This window comes from Anomalospiza imberbis, chromosome 2 (assembly GCF_031753505.1).
Source record: "Anomalospiza imberbis isolate Cuckoo-Finch-1a 21T00152 chromosome 2, ASM3175350v1, whole genome shotgun sequence".
Taxonomy (NCBI): domain Eukaryota; kingdom Metazoa; phylum Chordata; class Aves; order Passeriformes; family Viduidae; genus Anomalospiza; species Anomalospiza imberbis.
The window spans coordinates 39,334,076-39,358,369 of record NC_089682.1 but is presented as its reverse complement, the minus strand read 5'-3'; the positions used below and the strand labels follow the sequence as shown (position 1 = coordinate 39,358,369).

At 37.8% G+C, this 24,294-nt stretch overlaps 1 protein-coding gene across 1 annotated transcript in view; it reads right to left on the bottom strand.

Annotated features, from left to right (window-relative positions):
- Positions 1-24,294, bottom strand: part of ROBO1 (roundabout guidance receptor 1) — a 643,691-nt gene that overhangs the window by 14,652 nt on the left and 604,745 nt on the right. The window contains exons 19-26 of the mRNA XM_068180592.1: positions 23,336-23,521; positions 19,904-19,930; positions 17,212-17,254; positions 13,433-13,587; positions 9,763-10,098; positions 7,196-7,303; positions 4,375-4,519; positions 3,816-4,067 (exon numbers count right to left, since the gene is read on the bottom strand). Coding sequence (XP_068036693.1) covers positions 3,816-4,067; positions 4,375-4,519; positions 7,196-7,303; positions 9,763-10,098; positions 13,433-13,587; positions 17,212-17,254; positions 19,904-19,930; positions 23,336-23,521 — 1,252 coding nt within the window. The remainder of the gene's footprint in view (positions 1-3,815; positions 4,068-4,374; positions 4,520-7,195; positions 7,304-9,762; positions 10,099-13,432; positions 13,588-17,211; positions 17,255-19,903; positions 19,931-23,335; positions 23,522-24,294) is intronic.

Here is a 24,294-nt window from a genome sequence, read left to right as displayed (position 1 = left end):
TGCATAAAAACACAAGGGTGAGAAGAATTGAAATCATGTAACGAAGTCAGAGGAAACAGCAGATTGATGAAAATAGTGTTTTTATTTCCCAGCAAGCTTGGCCAGCCTTTTTAAATCAACCTAGTTTATGTCTGAAACGCTCAGGTTTGTTTTTTTAATTTACACTTTTGCTGTAAATCAGAACTGACAGCTATGTAGCTTGAAAGAAGCTGATTTTTTAATCAAAGAAGAACACAAAGAAGTCTGATTTTTTAATACGGTTCCTTTATCACTGACTTTAATGACAAAGCTGTTAATTTTCCCTAAATAACGCATGTAGAGCTAAGCAAAGAGTTGGTTAAAAATCATGTGGCTATTAAAAAATTATTTGTGCACCCTTGAGAACATAAGCAAAAGAAATAACTGTAAACATATAACTTGAAACTATCAATGCCAACAGATGCATATATCCAAATAGATTGCTCCATTAACATTATCTTCCCTCCACCCACCTTGGTGATTCAGAAAGATATGAAAAGAGAGACTGCAATTTCATTATTTTTTAAATTGATCTACATAATAAAACAAAAGAATTTTCCACCATACTGTTAGTTCTAAGCCTTAGGGGCACCAACATGCATACAGATGTATAGGTTAACTAATTTTCATCCTGATTTGTCAGTAATGGTATCTCCAGCTTAAGGAGGCAAAGTATAAGATATCAGATCAATGTTCAAGATTAGGTAATACTTCACTCAGAAGTTTCAGGTATCAACATTGTCAACAGTTCTTCATGGGGCCACAGACATGCTCTTTAATTGCCATTTGTTAGGCAAGAAAACACATTTTCTGCAGTAACGTTTCTCCCATTCTCTGTTGGCTGTGCTCACCAGGAATTTCTACTGCAGTCTGCTTTGAAAAAAATTTCAAAGTAATTTTCCTTTGTCAACTTTGCCCTCTTTTTATCTCATTGAGAATTGGCGACTCTCATGGTTAAATCTACTCTTTTGTGTGGGTGACACGCAATTTTGTTTTTGTTTTCTGTTATTTTTTAAAATTTTAATAAATGGGAATACATATTGATTTTGGAAAGAAATGTAAGCAAGGAAAGACCTAATACACTTATAGCAAGAGCAAATTGGATCCTTCCTGGACTATATTATTATTGTTTTTCACTTGCTGTATTAAGTACTGAACAGAATGAAAAATAGGGATAAATATTCAATAATCATTTTATAACAGCACCCCCAAATCCCAGGAGCTGTTGCTGCCTGTAATCTGTACCTGCTTTGACTAGAGACCTTGCCCAATAAAGTCTTATGGCCTTAATTTAAAGCTCCTGGGACAAATGATATATTTGTCTATTCTCTAGGTTTTGGTATTAGAAGACAGGCAACTGGTTACAAAATATGTTAAGGTTCTTGAAAATGTAGTTTAACTGCCAACCTTTAGGGATAGGCTAATTGAGAACAGCTGGTTCACAGCCATACAGAATTAGCAATAATTTCCCTTTATCTGATGCAGGTTCTCACTTTCACAGTGACATTGTCTCCTGTCACAGTTCTGGGTTCAACATGATACCACCTGCTATCCCACTAAATCTTTAGTTTTTTTCTCTGCTTTTTGACTCTTTCAGACCACAGGTTTGTATTTCAGTTTGCTATTATAATTCCAGCAAGCTTACCAGACAGAGAAATATTACAGTACACCCTCACCATCAGAATCCTATTCTAGATGCCTGGTTCTGACTAGCAAACAAAATAATACCCAGCAGAACTATGAGTAAAGCTAATAAAGAGTGTGACAAACAGCATTTCAGGCATTATTTTCACTACACACCATTTACCATTTCACTATACACCATTTACAAAACACCCGAAATCAATGTGGAAGGGCACCACTTGGAATGTATTCTTAGTTTGAAAGTATTGCCACACCACATTCGAGACAGGACCCCACCCTTCCAGTACGGGTTACAGCTGCTGAGCACAGGACTCCCAATTCCTCAACAGCAGCCCTGGGTCATATCAACACCAGCAGATGGAACAGGTAGTCAGCCAAGCCTTACAAATCAAATAAATAGGATTATATGACTACTTTTAGACTGATGAGATGGATGCGGCAACAAGAAAAGAAGAAACACTTGGAAAAGTAAGATGGAAAAGACAAAATCAGTCACTGACAAATTCTAAGATTTTCAGCAAAGCTAGACTTAGCCATTGTAGGAGGGACAAAATAAATAAAAATTTTATTTTTTCAGTCCACAGAAAGAGTAAGTTTTATGCCCTGGGAGCTTAAATTGGAGCATCCTTCCAGCTCCCTCTGCCACTACATTTTGATGGCATAGACGGTGACCAGCCAGGGGTCTTTGTGTTGAGCAAAGTTTCTACTCTCCAGACAGCTGCTGGCTGGTTATGCATGTTTGCGTACATCTCCTTCTGTGTCTACTCCATTCTGTATGTCAGGACACATGTCCCAATCTCCAGAAAATCACAGAGATTCTGGAAAGTCACTCATGACTATTGGTGACTTAGCTTTTCCCCTTTTCATTTGTGTCCACCTAGTTTTACCTCTCAAACAACCCATAAAATTTAAGTGATTAAAATGAACACTTCTGTGGACCAGCATACCAGGGCCAACAGAAATTACAGGAAATTAGCCATCCAATAATGAAAAGAGTGATTTTAAAGACTCAGGAAGATAAGGAAGAGGAAAGGAAATAAGAGGAAAGGAGGAAAAGATACAAAGTACAAGTGTTACCATAAAGAGTAAAGGAAACAAACCAAAGCAGATCAAGTAGGGGGGAGGTAAAGTAAAAGCAGATATAGACCCCTTTAAAAAAAGATGCATAACTACTGCCTACTTAAAAAATGAGAACCATAAAGATGACCTAACTTCTAAAAAACATTCTGGAAAACACATCTATAAATAGCCAGTAACTTATGCTGAAAAATCAAAGCTCTACAGTCTACTTAGAAAAATCATATAAATTTCATTGTAAGAGGTTTGCATTTTGCTGAAAATAGAAATTCTACATAGAATGCTACTGGTAAGTTTATATATTTATGGCAATAAACAATATGTGCAAACCACTGAAGGAAAAAGATAATAAAAGCCCATCATTTGGGATGGAGAAGCAGTGCCTTCTTAACAAAAGCCAAGAGATGTAAGCATCATACATAAAAGGGCTCATTCAGAATTCACTGTTTTATGGGAGAGAAGCTGTGAGAGTTTATATGCAAAACAGTTATAAAAGCAACTCAGAAAAGAAACAAAATTTCCCTGTAGCAAATATCTGTCTTTATTAATGTTGGTCATTCCTTTAAATAAGGTTAGATGGAAATGTTAAGAGAATTTTGCAAGCAGTAATTTCCTGTATTAGGATTTATGAGAGGAGCAAAATCTATAGGTTATATAAATTATAAATTTATATATATTCATACATATTGGTGACAAGTTAATTGCACCGTTACTGTGAAATAATGCATGCTATTTTATGGTAATAATGCAGTAAATCTATTGGAAACAATGGAACTGCAATTATATGGTAAGCTGTGCTAACGATACCACTTTAATAACCTGATGACTGTGAATTTAACTTATGTCAGCATCATACATACCCTAAAGTGATATACTGCATTTCTTCCCATGGTACAATAATAAAGCAACTTAATTACTTATTTCTTAGGTTAAAATAGTTCTAGCATCCTGGATTAGAAGTTAAATAGCAACAGAATAATGGGGAAATTGTTGGCCTCACTAAATTCACCAGGAATTTTCAGTGGGGCTCGGATGACTCTTGTCACATCTCTCTCTCTACATTTGCATTCACACACCTCCGGTCAGGTTGGTGTTGTGTGTGTCCCAGATCCTCCTGACAGTCCTGTAACATGGGCTGGAGTTCTTCCTGGGGAGAGGGGGTGAGAGTGGCAGTTGACTGATGGCTATAGGAGACAGCGGCTGGAGAGGAAGCTGCTCCTCGGACAGGTGGAGTAGGACCTCGCTCATCTTCTTCCTCTTCCTCTAGCTCATCCTGCTGCAGATACATCCTTGCAGGTGGCACAGGACAAGGAATTTCTTGGTCATAGCTAAAATTAATTTTTTAAGAAAATAAGGACTTAAATTTGTACTGTGTAATTAGCATATCTGATACATGTATTAATAGCCCAGAAACAAACCATTGTTCTCTTTGCTCTTGAGAACAGCTCAGTAAGGATGTGCTGAGTGGATGCACACCACTGTCACTAAGTGCTCTCCAAATTGCCATGCTACAGCTCAATTAGCAGCACCAGAACAGTGCTGGAGAAAGGTCTCACTGCCAGCTTGTAGGGCAAATCACACTTCAATTAACTAGTGATTCAAGTGGGAGGTGCACAATGTCATCCTCTTTCTTACCCTTCATCCACTGAAAGACTGTAATCTTCGCTGTTGCTGTGGGGAGGTGGATGTGCTGGAGGGGGTGGGAGAAGATCTGCCCAGTTCATGCCAGCTTGCTTGGGAGCCTTTGGGGTCCGAGCACCCTTCTTGTGCCCTTGACTCCCTGGGAATAAAAAGCAGCATATATATGTAATGCTTTGAAGTCTCTCCTCAGCACTAGCTATGAAAACCAAAACAACTTTAGTCCCTTCCCAGATGCTCTTGCATTCTTAGAGAATTTACTGTTTTGCTCATTTTGGAGCAAATTGGCATTCCTCCTTTTTACATTAGTTTGGACCTTGTAGCTGCTTTGTAGAATTGATCTACATTTTAAGTGGTTGAATTTAACCAGGAACTTTACATTGCATGGGAAAGACACATGGGATACAAAATTTTAATTTTTAAAATAAACAGTCAAAATGCGATAAAACCATAAATGAATTTTACAAGCAATGTCATTAAGAGTGAGCTTCCTACTTCTGTTAATTACATTAAAGATTATAATCTAAAACAAATGAACTGTAGACATATTTTCTGAAGTGCCTTTATCCTATTTAATTGCTAGAACCTAAAATACAATATGATACAGATATGATTTATTAAAGTTCTACTGTTGCATTAAGTCACTGAATATAGGTAATTTGTACTTGTCCCCTGAAACATTTTAGGCACAATGAAATTACTACTTTTAGTCTAAATGGCAGGTGCAGTTGAAAATAATTGCTGGAAGAACAAAAATAACAGAAAAAAAATAAAGATCGATGGAGTATTTCACAAATGTTTTCAATTACTATTACTGGAAAATTACAGCTCATAATAAAGCAATGCAGCTTTAAAAGTTCAAACTGTGAGTAAGACAAATTATTCAGGTAGTCACAAATTTTAAGTTTGGACATGGCTAAGATGAGAACTGGCTCAACCATTGTTCCTTGGTGTATATATACATTTTAATCCTTCTTTGCTATTGTTACATCTTTATTGTAGATAAGCTCCTTTTATGTAGATAAAGTCACTGTGATTCTGAGTATGTTTTAGAATCTTTCACATTACTCTCTTAAACTGAGGCATGATTTTATATTGTCCCAGTAAAGCATTATATACATGATTAAATATACTGCAGTGAGATTTAGGAAGGTTGGTTTTTTTCACTTCTGCTGTCTCAGATTTTCCACTCTTACTGACAGTAGTTCTGGTTATTATCGTCCCACATTAGCTGCCAGATACACATGTTTGAGCTATGTTAAATTGTTTTTGTGGTATCTTAGTATGTTAAACAAGGCCCTAACTATCCCAAGGCGACCTGCATTCTGTATCCTCAGCACCATGATATATACATAGTTCAACACAATTAATTTATGAATTACTTTGGTCACCTTTCTTCATTCCTGCTGGAGTCCTCAGCATAGGACTATAAATTGTTAGAGTTATGAATAACCCTAATAGGTATCAGCATGGAGAACACCACCCTCTCATTTTCAATTTGCATGGTTCATACCCCTGAGATGTTTCATACTGAATTTCAAGTCTTAACATCATTGAACACAGGCTCAGCACCACATCCTGATCTTTTAGACCTGGGAATGGGCAAAAGGCTGCCTCCCAGAACAACACCTGGAAGACAGCTGGGGGAACTGGGAGCTGTGCTTATCTCCTCCCAGCCACTGAGAATTCAGATCATCCAGAGGCACAGCAGGGCTCATCAACATATTTATGTCTTTGCTGTGCCTTGGTCAGAATCGGTCAAGACAAAGCACAGGTTGGGATTAAGGCAACTGTGCTATCAAAGAAAACAGCAGAACAGAATGGGAAAAGTCTGCATCTTGATTAGTAGAGGTAAAGTTCAGGACACTCGTGACTGTGGCCATAACTCACCCTGAAATTGGTTTGATATAAATAAACCCAGGCTAACTACCACACTTAGAGTAAAGCCCCAAACTAAGCCTTTGTGTAGTTTCTGGTTTAGCTCATATGACTCTACCAGAAATCAAACCTGGAAGTGAAAAGGTTATACTACAATGATAAAACATAACTTCTGAATTAAAACATTTTCTGTGGTCCCAAAGTACAGAGTGCACAAAAAGCTGTTTTGTTTTAAGATTTTTACAAAGGATTTTTAGATTGTTTGTACAGGAGATGCCGATGAGAAACAAAATTTAATTATCTACCATCTACATTCTAAATGATGTACAAAAATAATTTTCTTAATAATTTCAAAAATAATCACATATAGTGACTGAAACCTATAAAATTTTTATGTATGCCTGAATGCTTTTTTACTCAATGAAATACATGGGTTTAATTTACAAAATGAAAAACATCTTAAAGCAGAGTCCTGTTGGGCATCACTCAACTGCTGTTTATCTTGAGCTGGTTCATGAATTGGGTGAGTAGACCCAAGAGAGGAAAAAAAAAAATCACTAAAGTACAAGGAAGGTAACACATAAATTAAAATCCTTTTTTTTTTTTTTTTTCTTGGTGACATTTGGAAAGAAATTGTTATGACTTGCCCATCTGGAAAACACAACATTACCCAGTACACCATCAGCATTAGGAAATGCAACCGCTATTCGAGTTTATGACTCCACAATTTCGGAAAATCAGGAAACTGACATTTAGATGACACTAAGCAATCCTGAGGATGCAACAGAAATACAGGCACCTATTGGGACAGTTTTTGTGCTGTTCAACATCTACTGTCTGTAGATTCCTCCCCATCCCTCCTTCTCTAAGCCCAGGAAATATTGCTACAGCATGCAGACACCAGAAAGCCTAGGGCTTGGAAAGCACTGCAGGTACTCACCAGATGTACTACTGCCTCTGTCTGAGCTGTTGTAGGATCCACCTGTATTCTGGTCATATGACTGGTTGTAGGGAATAGTTGGAGCAATGTTGTCATTTACTCGGTAATCTGCAAGTTTAATGGTATGGTTAATGCTGTCCTTCAGGAACACATATATACTTGCTTTATAACACAAAGTAAGATCTCCTTTAAGTAGTGAACTAGAAACAAATTCATTTTGTGAAGGAAAAATCATCCTGCAATCATGTTTTATTTTTATCTTGCCTCTTATTGTAGGCTGAGGGGAAATCATGAGAATTTAGTAGCTGCACAGCTAAAATGCAGTAAAATGGAATTCTGTGCACAGGGTTTTCAGCCTCTGCAACCATCAATGAATCTATCTATCTATTTGGTTATCTATCTATCACCTGTATGAGCATTTTGCATACAAATACTGTCACCTTAACTGATTTTCCATGGTCTCTGCCTAATTTATGCATGCAGGGCAACCAATGGACTGCAGTAACTACTTTTGGTACTTCAAAGGTGACACACCCACAAAGGAATCAGCTCTGTATGACAAGGGCTGAATGATCTGCTGAAGCAACAATGCTGCTCCAACTGAATTTGGCTTCCAACAGAAGAAGTCTTTGTTTCAGGTCTGCTGGCTCCAAGAGTATTTTTATTTACATTGGATCATGCAGGTTCTACAGGCAGGGCCTTTTTTGCTAATAGCTGTTACCATAACTTTGCTCTCCGGTTCCAAAGCACTTGGTATACACTTATTACTTTTAAATCTAGATCTGGCAACCAGATCTGTAAAACTTCATCAGAAGTAAAATATTCATCTGGCAGAACAATACCCTTGTGCTAAAAAGCAATTACAATTTACAGAGAACAGAAAGGAGGTAGGTTACTCTTCATACAGCAAATAAAACTGCGTCATAAACAGAACCACTGGACATAAAGTAGTGACAATGAAGCACAGCATGTAACTCATCAAAATAGTTACTTCCCATCACAAAAGCTATAGGTATAATCAGCAGCAAGATGGCTTTGACTTACGAAACGAGAAAACCAAGATCAGAATATCGACTCATAAAATAGCAAATCAAAACAAAAATAAACAAAACTAAGAATTCAGTTCCCATCTGCTGCAGAAATGTTTGTGATAATGTAAGCATGGGAAAAAGAGCAAAATGATAAATTTCACACTAGAGAGTATTCTGTAATAGTTTCTCAGCCTAGTTGCATTCCACAGACCACACTGAAGCCCTACATACCACATATGTTTACACAGAGGATAAACAGTAAATCAGCACTCTGAAATATGTATATATGACTGTCAGCAGACAATGCTTTAAGGGGGCCTTTCCACACTACAGTATGCTAGAGAATATGCAGCTGTAATATACACAATTTGAAAGATGCAGTATCTTCCAGCACATAAAAACCAAACATGTTTTAATTCCCAAAGAGGTACGTAATACACAGTTCGTGAAAGAGAACAATTACAAAAAATACAGCTTTAACCCTCTAGTAAGGAGCCAAAACCCTTGAATTTTCTTTTGGCATGTTTATGACAAGGGAAGGTGTGACATTTTATATTGCCCTTTGAACTCCTCTGTGAGTAGATGGGTCCAGTAGAGAAATCAATATTCCTGTAATGAAATGTCTCTTTTTACTGGATCACTTATCACTATGTGATCACTTGAGTTACAACAATCCATGCAAAAAGTTCCAAGTTAGAATGGGTCCAACTCCTAGGGATACTGTTTTGCAAATCAGGTTATTAAAAGAGGTTGCATGGTAGCCTGGAGGACTAGAAAGAAGAAATCACATACCTATTTCTTCCAGCTCCCACACAGTATATTAAAGAAACCTGCCTTCAAGGCTTCAAAAGAACATTCTGATGTTTCCTCTTAGCACTGAAATAAATTTATTTTTAGCTTCTGGATCCACAGACTTCAGTCAGGGTAATACAGGAATTTAGCTTCCAAAATTGTGTGCGGTAGCATTGCCTCTCAATATGAGAATTAAAGGCTTGCTAGGAACAAGTCTAAAATGAATTGGACCGCTCCATTTGTGCCCCCAGTGTACAACACAATACAATTTTACAGAGTTTGATATGCAAAATTTCATTCGTTTACATGAGCATGTAGATTTAATGAGTCTCCATCCACGACTGGGAAGAGTGGGTTGACCTATTTAAAATTTAAGGTAGAGTATAATGTGACTACCATGCATCTGGCTTATGAATAAAATATCTGGCCTCTGTCCTAACCGATCCCTTAACTACTATTAAATTTAAATTAATCTCATATCCATAGGAAATGTATTTTATTTAACTCTTTTCTAAAGATACAGCTTGTTATTTTTCACAATAAATTCTATATCAGAAAGGTTATCATGGTGCTAATTAACTTTCTGACACTGCAAATGGTGTATTTCTGAATCTAAAGAGGCAGATGTCTAAAAGCACCGCAGAAGCCTGTAATTGCTGAACCTGAAAGCTTTAGACTCCTAGAACCAGAAGGTCAAAACTCCTCTGATGCCTAAAGAGGAGAAACAAGCTAAAAGCTCTTCACCTTTGTTTAATTTGTTTTGCTCCATAATGTTGTACTGTATGGGTGGAACCTCTTGCTTTTGCTGAACAGAGGGTTTCCAGTGTTTCTCATTCGTGTCCCCGCTGCCATTGTTAACATTATTGCTGATATTGGACTGGATGAGCTGAGTGGTGGCATAAGGAGTGGGCTGCCCAGGCTGGCTGACAAATCTTCCGTCCTTTAGATTTGGACTATTGAAGGTTTTCATCTCATTGATTTTGTTGCTGAGGTCCACGTCCCCATATACAGTTGACTCAGGCAACATCAGGTTTGTCTGCTTGTTGTCCAGCTGATTGTTGTAATTTGCTATACAATCGGCTAACCACAGAGGAGAGAAAAGAGAAAAGGTCATTCTGTTCGCTCACACCAGACTTTCCATGAAACCCCCTCTAACATTTCCTCACTGCACAACTACCTGGCTTGAATCCATGTAGCAGACACACTGAGACAGAGATACTGCCATTAACTATATAATTTACAGAATATTATTTACCTTATACACTACTGCTCCAAAAGTTGGGTTTGCTGTTCTGATTCACTGTAAATTCAGACCTGCTGAATTACATCCACAATGACTTACCTTGCTGGGCTTTTCCATAGTGGCCATATAAACATTCATGATTTTAGACATTATTCTCATAGCAATATAGATATTCAATTAGTAATTGTGATTAAAATCTCTTGCATTGCAAAGGAAATTCAACCAAAACTTAACAGCAGGAGTAACTAAATAAGAACTTCAACTCATGTCACCTCAACAGTACCTAGACACTCTTGTATTTGTGGTAAGAAATAGACATACAACAGGTTTTCATAAAACAGACTTAGAAATTATTACATATAAGAGAATTAAAGAAAAACAGTACAATGCAAAAGGTAACTCAGTACCCAGTAGCAAGTCTTTATTTGATCATCGTTTGCTTGTACAATCTTATATTTTAATTTGAAACAAAAAAGGCAGAAAAGCAATCTGGATTTTTTGCTTATTTTCAGTTGCTTTGGATATTGCAAAATACGTAATAGCACAGTAATACGTTGTCCTGTATGCTAAAGATATATCGTATAGACAGCATGAATTCATTCTTCTGACATTTACTGCATCCTGAGACCACCACTTATTGCAGACAGTAAATTGACGTGTGCTATGCTCTGGCCACTGCACGAAACAGTGTCCCTGCCTTGCCATGTTCTCTTGCCAATGTGTGACACATCCAGTGTCTTCTCTCCACATCCAGTCCACTGGGAGAATACTGAATGAAGTAAAGTAGTCTGTGGGTCAGCAGTTAGAAGGCTTAGTGGAACTAGAATTCAATGATCCTTAAGCAAAAATTCTCATTTTCCAGTTGATTAATGCATCAGTAATTACATAACATTCACCATGAATATATTTTTCCGCTTTTAAAAGAAGTGGTATTTATGCTAATGAATTTGATTCAAAACCCAAAGTCCATTACCTGTGTCCACAATGAATTTACTGGAGAGGATGGCAAGTGAAACTACATACAGAATTCAAGATTTTACCATTACTCTTAAGGAAATAACTAGCAAACAGAGGATTTTCAATTCCAAAAACATTCCCTAACACACACATAATTTTAGAGATATATTACCCAAGAAAGGAGAATAAAATAATGCTTATGTAAGAAAATCACTGATCCACATTTTCAGTGACTAAGGAACAGTATCAGAACATGCCACATAGAACTTATCACTGCACATTTCATGCCCCCAGCCTGTGGGTTTTTTTGAAGGCTTACTGTTTGATATATTTGTCCTTCTTATGTGAGGTGTCTTTTACTGCCTCTGTTATTTATTGCTTCACAGTCTTCAACTTCTTGATTTCTAGAGTTTAAATGTTTTCATTTCTCTCACCTACTGCATACTAGTCTTTCCTCCTTTCCAAGTCTATTGTATTATACTAGGCAATAATATATACAGTATATTCTTCACTTCTGATACCTCAGGCTTTGCTACAATATCCTTGCAGAGTCATTTAAAGTTTATGTTTTTACCTCCTTTCATTTGCAGCTACATCTGATTTGTGTGTGAGGCAATATAATCAATACAGTATATGCAGTAGGTACATTTTTTACATAGACACATTATAATTCCTCATAACAAGTACTTACAACTTTTACCTATATATAACAGAAGATTTATCTAGTTAGAGTTTTTATGGCATCTACTTTTGGAACAATCGGTTCCCATTCTGTAGACTTAGAAGACAGTGCTATACTTAAAAGCAATTAAAAATGCAACTACTTTGCATATTCACAACTACTGAGGGGATATCCATCACTGCTGCTTCAGTGCATAAACCAGCCCACGATGACAGAATTAAGAAAATTTGGCAGAATTTCCAGGAAAGAAGAGACCACTCTGAGCACATTGCCTGACCCGTGAGCTCTGTAGTTCTATTTGAAAGGAAGGAAACACTTTGTGACAGAACCAAGCTTAATATGAAAAATAAAATGAGGGAGAATCCACTGCAGTTCTATACAAGATGTTATAATAAGTTGTAACCATAAAAAACATGCCTTCTCTTCCTTTTCTGAATTTGTTATTTACTAGAATTGCTATGTCAGTCCTTGCCACAGTGAACTATCCCTGAATCACAAACCTTTTTATACAGGTATTGCTGGACGTGATATCCTCAGCCAGACTGAGAGACAAGCTTCTAATGCCAAATTCTCTCACCTAGCTCTGAAGCAGCTGGCACTGGTCACTGTCAGACAGCATTACTGCAGGAGATGAATTGCCATCACTGCCACTCACAAATTACCAGCCATTTGAGCTGGTTTCACATTAATTACAGGAAGTAATGCTGCTTGGCACTTGAGTGCCTTCACACACTCCCCTTCTGGATTGCTGGGACATGCTACTAGCAAAGACCAGCAAAACTTGAAGTGGAAAAGCCTTATTTCACTCCTCACCAGTAACACAAAGTTAAACCAAAGGGAACCTAAGGTCTGTTTAAAACAAAATGTGCAACAATTAGCACTCTGAGATATACTTCCTCAAATGTGCTCCATAGAACTCATGAGGTTTTCTTCCAGAGCTCTCTGAGTCCTGCTCAAGCTCCCAGGAATTACCACTTAACCTAACATTTTGTAATTGCTTTAAGTGTGTTAAGTTACCTTCTTTATTCATACACCCTAACCAGAACACCAGCTATCCAATTTTGTTCAGAATGGCACTCAAAGTGAAGTTCTGGTGTGCCAAAACAGACTGACTTTGTTGCAAGCACTGTGGCAATGTTTTATTTCTTGCTTCCCATCACATCCAAACCAGAAAGAAAACCACATTAGCATCATTTTGGTCTCTCCTTCTCCATCCAAGCAACAAGGATGTATAGAACAACCCAAAAAATTACTATATCTGCTCTATTCAGAAGCCAAAATGTATTAGTTCAGTGTGAGTTTTGGCAGCATTTAACTTTGCAGGTACTCCTTAAGCCTGCTACAATTATCCAAAGAGGACTCAGAAAGGATCCAAAAAGAGACCAAAAGCACGATCATGACATAGAGGAGACACTATATTAAGCATGAAAGCATTGGAAATGAAAACCCAAAGAAACCTGTACACTCTCTCAGGTATTAGAAGCACGTCGTCTGTAAAGGAGATTCCTTAGCAAGGTAGAAACATATCTAACCTGGTCGACTGTACGTTGTGAGGTTGCTATCACTGTTGCCATTGCCAGAGGTGCAGCAGTTGATGGAGCAGTCATTGTGATTGTTCCCTGTGTTAGGCCAAGTATCTGCTAACCACGGCTGAGTGGCCGGTTCACTGATGTTTAGGAGTCCAGGCCTTTAAAAACAAAGCTTGGTCATTTCAAAAATTTAACAAAAGCATTTTCACATTGCAGTGACATTCTTCCCAAACAGTGAGATATTACAAAATAATACCACGTACCAAAAGGCTTGAGTACTGAAAAACTCAGCTTGATTCAATTATTTAGCATTTTCAAGTCTCTTGTCTAACCTGTTTCTTGCTAAATCACTCAGGAGTGAGTAGTCAAGGGCATCATCAGTTCATTTTGCTGGACTATACTATTATGTTGGTGAGCAACATTTATCTGTCACTTTGGTTTTCATTTTTTAATTTTTTTTTTTTCTCTTAGGAGGTTGCACTTTTATTTTTCTGCCCCTTCGCCCTTTCTTAAAGAAAGCAAGGTAAAAAAGAGGAAATTAGCAAGTCAAATAAACAAAAAATTCACACATGGAAGCAGAATGGAAATGCATAAGTAAGAACTAAATTTAAATGTGAATATTCCCAAATTCTTGGTTATTTATGGAACAAATTCTCCTCACCATCAGATAGTACTACTGTGGTGCATCAAAGGGAACAGCAGATAACAGATAACTCTGTGGCTTGGGAGCATTTGGATCTCAGTAACCATGCTGAGTGGGTGACACACACTTGGTCATGAGAAAGCCACTCAGCTCCTAAGAGAGTTTGAGGTACTTGGGAATACTGACCATCTGAAAAATATCCAGATATGAATGCTGCATGCTAGCTGCATTTGGAATAAAGTGTATTCCTGTCATCAGCATTCCTACTTTTCCAAGCTGCTGAATTTTTGTCGTGAGTGTGAAAGTCTCTCTGATGAATGTTCTGTAGAATCTTTGGTGGCTCTTGAGTTTTCATGCTAACAATGCAGTAGGGCATGTTACAGTCCCACACAATTTAAAATTGCCTTTGATAACTAAGGTGCTTTAAAAAAATAGATAATTTTAGCTACTGTCACATACACAAATATGAACACAGTCCCCTTCTCTTGGGATTTAACAGGCAACTTTGCATTTGAAATAGTGCAAAAACTATTTTCCATAATATTAGATGTGATGATCTTCAAAAATAAAATATGCTAATCCTCTTAAACTGCAAGTTGAAAATACAAGCTGCATGCAGTTATTTGTGGGGGATAGAGTCTGTCAGTGCTGCAGGCTTAAGTCATAGACTTAGAATGACATTTAAAAGATCTATACATATATGTGTGTATATATATATATATTTCTGTACCGCATATGTCATCTGACAATCTAACATAGGAGGTGATGAGGCTTGACTTGCTGTCAGGCTTACAAACCAGCCAATATGCATCCAGTAAAGAAGTATTAGAAAAAAAAATCTGAAATAAATATGCAGCTGTGTAGGCTTGTGAGCAGTCCAGCTGATTTGAAATTCCCTGCTTTTTTTCCTACACTCTGCTCTTACAATGAACCTACACCTCAAGGCATTTAGAGGAGGCAAAACATCTCAGAATGTTTCAGCACTTTAAAGATCTGTGTACTGGTTTGTTGCAGAGAGAATTAAAGAGCCTTTGTTTCTAAAATTTACTTTGCATTCTCACCTGCTGTCATATAAGAAATGTGGTGTGATGTATATAATCAGATGAGAATTCTACTAATTGGAGACATTTAGGTGGAACTGCAGACAAAAGATGCTTGCATTACAGATCCAGAACCTGGTGATGATTTGAGATCATAATTTCCAAAGATCTTTAATCTTGGCAGCAAATTTCTTGACTCCCTGAATTACTGGAGGGGTCTGAGGCAGGGGTGGACAGAGCCAAGTGGCTGTGTGGGTGCTGGCTGGAGTCAACCCAGCACAATTACCATTACTCAAATCCTGTCTAGAAAAGGGATTGCCACAGAAATGGGTATTTTTTCAGCATCACACAAGTGGAGATTATGTTGAAATACATCACTGTGACATTTTGAAATCTGAAAAATGCTTTAACATGCTCACATAACTGCACTTGGCAAAAATGCTAAACCTTTCCAAAACACTGCAAATATAAAGTAAGAAAGTGAAAACTTTAGGTTTGGATATCAGAAGACAGTTTCATATGCAAAAGTAACTTTTTTTTTTTTTTTTTTTTTTTTTTTTTTTTTTTTTACATTGCAGAACTATGTTTCATATTCTACAGAATAAGTTAGATCACACATGCTGTCAATGCTATATATGCAAATGAACAAAACCAGCACAGATGTTTGCACCTTGAATCAATTACATTGTTAGATTCTGGCACTGCTGCTGAACACTAGGACAGTAAAATTGAAGTTGATTCTCTAGAAGTACCAAAGCTACTGTGCAAGTAATGTAGACACTGGTGGCTTAATTTCTGTTCTCCATGTGAGAGTGCTTCATCTAGCGTGTGCTAAGGGAAGAGTGAGAAAGCAGTGGCACAAGGAACACAAAGGATGTTAGCTGAGTATCTTTTTGAACAGCTCTCAGGAAAAGAGTGGGTTCATCCCTCTTCTCTCCTATTTTCTCACTCTCCTGTTGTAAGGGCAGCAACCCAGTGATTTACAGATTTTTCCATTCAAAAACCACATGGTTCTAGAGGCTTCCCTCCATGCTCTTGTGGCCATGAAACACAGCAGCACACAGTGCTGGGCAGAGATACCTGCAATTCTTCATAATATGCCAGGTCCAGCTGCAGCAGAAGCTGAATAGCCTCACCTCTGCACAGCACTCAGGTAGACTGGGAATGCTTTATTCTATGCCTAATCTTCACAATTACCAAATTTTTGCATGGTCTTGCAAATTAGGAATCATAGGATGCCACTTATGAACAGGAATTCTTACAGGACTTTGTTGCCCAGCTGGTCTCTGAGATTTTAGTATTATTTGAGCATCATGACAAATCTTTGAATGTGACCTAGTAAAAAAATGGTGTGCTACTAAAGCACCACTGCTCTGACCTGCCTTTTTGCTAAAACCATTATTTTTCTTCCTGAAGAAAACTTTACCCCTACAGAGGAAATGTAAATTACTGCTTTCTCCATGGCCATTCATTAAGTAATAACCTAAACCCAATGAACATGCCTTAGTTAAATCCTCAATCTGGAATGGACCTGGTTCTCAGAGTGGGTGATTGCAAATTTACAACCTGCTTCCCTCTCCTTCAGTGCCCCATCTATTTTAAGCAATGCTTTAACTGTTTTGCATTCACAGAATGATTTTTTCTTAAAATGTCACCTTATAGGCCATTTATGTCTTCAACAATCTTTACCAATAAACATTTTCTTTCTTTGTAGTATTTGTGAAGCAGCTATATTTCTTGATCTTCATAAAGGCCACAACTTAATTACTTTTACTCCCTTAATCAGGTGGTAAGCCAGGTCTTTATTTTGAAGTTAAAGCACTCCCTCTGCTGCTCAGTTTTTGAGATGCAGTTTTTATGGGTTAACAAAGCTGAAAATATTTCAAATAATGTTTTGGAAGTCAACCTAAAAATTCAAGCCACATACCCTTCTCCTAGACAGAAAATATATGGCCAAAATGTATACATTCATATAATGAACTAAAACTTATCTATGCAAGTGGTTATTCTGCCATCACTTACAAGGATAACTGAACTCCTGGAATCCTTAAATTTATTTGCACACAATTTAAACCTATAAGAATAAAGCACATAATTACCTGCCTCCACTGCTTACGGCCTCTCCTCCTCTCTGATATGTTACTGAAATAGTTAAAGATAAAAAGAAGGAAAAAAATTTAAAAATCATACAAGACTCCTTCAATAACAGATTTTACTTTTCCTTTGTTTCATTGTAGCTAAGACTTGTGCATTGTTTATACATTAATTCTGAGTCTCATTATGCAAGCTACTTCAAATCCAAGTTCAGACATAATACTTGTGTTGCTTGAGAACTGCTAGTCCTAGCCCCAACAGGGTTTTATATTTCAGTTCTGTTCTGAACACACACACACACACACGTATCACTTAAGAAAGCAGGAAGCCATACATCAGGTTGAACTTATTCTTAACATAACTCTGCTGACTTCAGTGGAGTTACTCTGTGGAAGAATTTAGGTCATATATTTATTTCATGAATGGCTGGATGTTAAAGCTTTGCTCTACCTTATTCTTTTGGCAAGATTAAAGAGGTATCATGATTCTATAACAGACCTTACTTCCAATGTAAATAATGGCTCATTACAGCTGAAGCTACTGCAAAAACAAATGCTCTTTCTGAATGTTACTACAATACACTCAGGGAACAAGCACACTCTAGAAGTCCACAGAAGCTGCACATTTTTTAACATTTTACAGCTGGATTTATAAATTATATAAATAATCTAAAAATTCAAATATATTAATCTTGGTTTAAAAAACCAGTCTGGCAGAAAGAACACTTTCTAAATTAGAAGGAACAAATTTTCTAGCATTTCAAAGTATTCTTCATGAACAAAGTGGATGTCCACATGCATTTGTTTGTTGATGTGGATTGCATATCCTTCACAGGAAGTAATATGTTTGAGAAGTTAGTTTTTAGGATGCAAACATCCAAGAACAAACAGTGCTATAAATTTTGCAGGTTTACATTGGGTTTGGCAAAGGGTTAAGGAGACTGCCTCCCTGCAGATGCTGATGGATTCTATACTTTCCAGCTAGGAATGTGCTGAAAACAAGCAGCCAAATTCTGCTCTTTAGAAGAACTCCAAAGTGGGAGTCTGCAAGAGAGAGATAAATGCTGGCAGTGATTACAATAACAGGATTAAAATGTAGGATGCTTTCCTACAGGTAAGTCTTTTACTGTAGGTAATGCTAAAGAGGGGAGACAGGTTCCATTTAAAGTCAAAGCATGACTGAGATTCTGGATTGAAAAACAAGGATTTTTTTCTTTTAAGTGTTGTACATGTTTTATGTTTTTCCCAATTTCTTTAAAAATCTCAAGGCTATTTATTTTCCAGCTCTGACACATCTTAAGAAACCCTGATATTTTCTTTTAATGTTAAGAACCCACTGGAGAGAATAGATGTTGGATTCCAACCTCTGCAGAATTTCAGTGGCGTGCTACAACAGAGATTACAACAGAAACCCTCTGTTTAGCCAATTAATATAACAGCAAAATAATAAAGAGTTTGAATTATTCTCCAGCGAGGCACTCAAAGGCTTACAGAAACATTGAGGGCCACTCTGGCTCATGCTGAACAGGACGCAGAAGGGAACAGGCTGAATTCTGAGAGCAGGCAGCCTCCAGTTTGACTAACAGCACGTGGGTCAGACCAACCCAGCACAGCCCGATCTGCCGGGATGCCTTCCTCTGTGGTCCAGCCTGAAGGATGTAACTCAGCTGCTGCACAGAGGCCACATTAGCACAGTGCTGATTAGCACAGTGCTGATTAGGAGCTAACATTCCCTGGGAAACTGCATGTGCAGAGCTGGGGTGGGTGGGTTTTACCCTGCCTGGATACACACACCCTGCAAGTCTCACAGGTCTCTTGTGAAAATGGAGGATTTCGAACAAAGGAGGAAGAAACAACCTGTCTGCTCACTCAGGCTGTAGCTAAAAGAAAAGCAGAATATTGATGGGTACAGAATGTGTTGGGTTTTATCTGCTGCAGAGGATGAGCTGCTCAGCTGCCAGACTGTAGGACCCACTGAAGGTTTACAGGATGGAAAGGCTCTCATGGGCTTTGGTGGGCCATGGTTCAGATTATGTCATATTTTGCATATTTCTAAACAAAGCGAAACAGGAGGTGATTTTAAACTCACACTGAATTTGAAATACACCTCTTTTTAAGCTGAACAGGATAATTATTTCAAAATTTCATAGCAAAATACCATTTAAGGCAGCAAGCAAAGAAATCTAACTGCTGTAAGACTTTGATTTTCTGTATCTTCCAAAGCAGACAACTCTAAGGTCACTGGATTAATGCAGATTCAGAGGAAAGAAATGGAACAGATATTTCACCAGCTATAATCTCACCGAATCTCTTTCAAGTCAGCATCTGGGCTCTGCTAAGTCATTTGTACTTCACCAGAAGCACCTTTTGCATCTCTAGATGTGGGAGGCCACACTACTCCCTTGGAATATGCAGGAAGAGAGCCCAAGTTTTACAAACTGACAGGATCATGCTACAAAATGGCATGCTGGCATGGAATGGTGTGCTTTGAAATGGTATACACAAATAGAAAATACTGTCAGCCACAAAGCAAATGCACACTACTCAGAGAACAAATAATGATACCTATCATTAATGACACTGTTTAAAGAAACCCCTTCAGAACAGCTGGGCTGGTTGGTTATGTCAGAGAAAGAGAAATAGTACCACAAACACATGCTTAAGTAACAAAGAAGGGGGGTAAAGTGCAAATATATACCTGTTGGTGTGAAGGTAAAAGACGGGACTGAAAAATCAAAACAAAATACAAACTGGTTATTAAGCTGAAGAGAGAAAGGGAAACATACCACATTAGTATAAATCTAGCAGACAGCTGAACATAAAACAAATATATATATAACTAACCCACTAGTTCAATCACATTGATATAAAAATAAAACTGAAATTGCAATTCTGAAGGAAGTTTGTCTCTAAAGGTACTATTCTGGAAAAAAAAAAGGCAAAAAAAGCAAAAAGCTTGGTATTCTATTGTGCTCCTGAGGGGATGAGACTGTGGTTTAGCCTTTCAAATCCTTCTCAGTCTGGTATTTTAAGTTTTTTTCTGAAAATCCTAGCACAAACAAAACCCCCACACTATTAATCATTCTAGAATGCAGAATGACAAATTCCTTAACAAAGCCTTATCAAGGTCCTATTGAATCTTATCTGCAGTTCACTAAGTAAATGCTCATTACACTGAACTAATAGGCACGCTTCAGTATTCAGTAAGGAAATAATAATCATAAAAAGGAACAAAGAGAACTGCTGTTTTACTGCTTCTGAATCAAGAATGGCACCAACTCCCACTGCAATGAAGACACTAAAGTCTACTGCAGCAAATAATTTTTGTTTCCAGAGATGGGACTGTTATACAGAGTAATTATCTTTTTAAAATAACCACCAAAAAAGAAAAACCTCCCTAGATGTAACACCTTTCTACCTTCCAACCCTTGGCTTTAAGAGGGAAAGGTTAACAACAGAACAATGACACTGCTTGACAATCTTCTCTCCCACAGCTACTATAAATCCTCTTTGGATCAATAGGGACTCTAATCCAAATACAGAGCACCAGCATCTGCTCTTCCTATTAGCACATGCTCCCCCTCCTGTTGACAAGACAGTATCGTTTTCCTCTCACTGATGGCAGAACAAGGCTAACATTGCCCTTTCTGATCTAATGACAGTGAAAGGGAACAGAAACAATCAAATATTCACTAAAAACAGCCCGGAGACAGAAGGTGGTCAGCAAAGCCAGAACAGAAAGAAAAGGCTCTGGCTAAGAGAACAACTTCTGAAACTTATTTTTTTAAGAACTCTGAAGTTTGCGGGGAGTGCAGTGTGTCTTGTTGTAATTACGATATGCTGTAGGTTTACCCCCTTTTTACCAAGCCAATTTATTTCCAGGGATATGATACTAAGGAAAAAAAATAATAAAAATGGAGTATTTGGACATTTTAGTCTCCATTTGTAGCAAAGCTTTTTTTCTTGGCAACACCATAGTATTTTCTTTGAGATAGGCCTTTTCACATAGTTAAGTTTAATTTAGTTATATTCAAAATACAGAACCATAGTAACAAGTTTTCATTAAAATAGAATGGGCATTTAAACCTGAGCTTGATTCCAAAGAGAATCAAGAACCTCAAAATAATTTGCAATCAAAGGGACATGAAAAATAATCTTAAGCTACTGTCTCATTACTCTTCTGTGAGCTAAGTACTAGACCTAGTTTTGTTTCTTAAGGAACTGAAGAGGTTCAATTGAAAGAAATCCTATTGCTACCACATGAAAGAATGACTTAATTCTTAAAGCTTCTATTAATAAACTCTTCTGAGAGTGTAAGACTGCTAGTACAGTTTGTATGTGTGGGAGTAGTGAAGTATTTTAACAGATAACAGGCCTGAAGCTAAATATAAAAATAAATAAATGCAAGACTGAAGAAAGTTTGGGCTTGCAGTGATGACTTGATGAACTGCAGAGTGGCAAACTACTTTGCAATTCATATTTCAATAAAGATAGGTTTTGTCTTTGAAGAATACTTGATACCAGAGATACATACCCTGCTTTTCTGTACACTTTCATTTAAACTCCCCCCAAAATTGCACAAAAGATATTTTTACAGATATTGAAAAACACAGCTGTTTTGAACAATAGCTGATGTCACTGAAGTAACCATTTTTAAGGACAAATTGTATGCCTTTTGCTTAATCATAGGTACTGGTGAAAGCACAGTGATGTTAGTGTGATAGAGCTGTAGAAAGGCAGTGTGGCAGCATGCTATTAGTAAAACAAAACAGCGCAGGCCAGTGCAGCACTACGTGGGGGGCTGTCCTGCCCTAAATCCCAGCAGAACACAATCAAGGGTGCAATTCCTTCCCAATTCCCTTGGCTGCAACTCCACTACAACCACTGTGCCTGGAGCCCACAGTGAGCACTGGCACTTCAATAGCACGGAGGACATCTCAGCTCTGCAACACTCCGGATGCATTTCCATGTTTCCACTCACTCATTTGCTATTTTTAGCACTGCTGCTTTTACACAGCAACGTATTGCTGCTGTTTAACACCATTTGTGTTTGATTTGCCTGTCTTGCCCATAACACATTCATTCTTGTGGACTAAAGAATGTAATCTCATGACACCTTTCATGCACGAAGATGTGTCCACCTTTTAAACCTTGGCCTGTTGTCAAATATAATCCCTCTAGTTCTTCAAAATCAGGATCTACCATTTTCTGATTCGTTCCAAAATGTATGGTTCTCACTGTACAAATACCTATGAGGTACTGCTTTGAGATGTAATCACCTGTAACGCATTGAATTCAGCTTTAGTTTCAAGGCTTAACCTGGAAATTATTTGATCTGGAGGAGTCAAGTTTTTATTCCAGAAGATCTTCCAGGTAGAGATTTTAGTTTTGTTTGTCAGAGAGTATACTGCAAAGCACTGCTTTACCACTGACAATGTGAGGTATAAGAAGTATCAATAATGTGAAATAATATGAAAATGAGCAGTGCTTCAGGTCAGCCCCACTGCTGCCATTCTAACTAAACACAGATGCAGGATGGGATAGCCCCAGAACTCAGTCCCACCCAAGGGTCTCACAACAGCATTTATGAAAAGACTCTTGGAAAGCAGACTGACCACTGTGCTTTTGCAAACAGCCACACTTCCCCCAGAACAGGAGAAATTCAAGTACCCGCACCCAAAGTGTTACTGCAATGTACACCACTGTTAGCACTCCCAGCAGCAGGCAAAGCACTGGATGGGGGGACAAGGAGCTGCCATCCCCTCCTGATGGCTCCTCTTCAGATGATACAGTGTCAGAAAGCAAGGGCATATTGGAAGCTCCTGGCCTTAAACCCATCTTTACACTTCTCATTTGTAGGAGTATCCTTATGGAAAGCGACTCCTGGCATTCAGCTCAAGACTTATGCTCTAAAACCAGACTCAGCACATTATGCAAATATTGCTGTTCTCTGCACTGGCTCCTGACCCACACTTTATGAAAGTACTGAAGCAAGCTGATAATTCCTTATTTGAACCTGAGAAGAACAAGAGACTGATGACAAAATAAATAGGCAGCAAACAGGCATTCAGCAGCCTGTTTGCTGCCCTATTTCAGACTGAAGTAGATAATAGGGCACCTTTTCTGATACCAGCATAAGTACTCGTGAGTCCATTCCTCTTCTTCCTGTGGCGATACAACCAGATACTGAAGACCATGAGGATAATCCAACAGGCTGCACCAATTCCAGCAATAAAGGCAGGCTGCTTTACTACATCAGAAATCTGCTGGGCTAAACTGACTTGATCTTCTGAAGACACGGGGTTTCCATGAGAATCTGAAAAAGAGACACCCGTAACAGCCAATTAATTTGAATGAAGTGCTGTAAAAGGCAGCATGAAAAGAGAGACTGACATAATTTCAGTCCAGTTTCTCAAGGTAAAATCCTTAAGACTACTCTTCAAAATCTCACTTCTACAGGTCTAGAAAAAAGTGGTTTGTTTTCTGTAAAAGACGGGTACCTCCAGTATCAGTGACTTTTGTTTGCTTACAAAAGCTGCTAAAATCAGGCTACCAGGTATACAAATAGAAAGGCTCCTAAATAACAAACCTGTGGACTGCTATTTTTTATTTTTATTTCATTTTAAAAAAAGCAACATCAGCTTCAGAAAATTACTCAGAAAAATCAGCAAAAAACACACCAACTGAATAAAAGCTCTAGTATGAAACATGTGAATGGGTACAAGTCAGCTCCCCAAACATCCACTCTCAGAATTGACAATCAGGTACAAATTTAAACTATGTTCACATGAGGTTGGTATTGAGGAAGATATTTTAATCTAGCAATTCTTGACAGATTACTGAAATCTTGTATTACACAGTCTAATATACTGCTTGCACTCTCTCAGTCTCTCACTTTGACCTCAATTAAAAATAAGACTGAATATTTAAAAGTATGTAGAAAAGTAGAACTACAAAATAACCAATCCTGCCCCCTTAAATACAGATGAAAAAGCTAAAGGATAACTAAGAAATGATTTATGAATTGCTAAAACCAGCCAAGGAGTCTCATTAGTAATGAACAAGCCATACTTTTGAAAACCAGTTTAG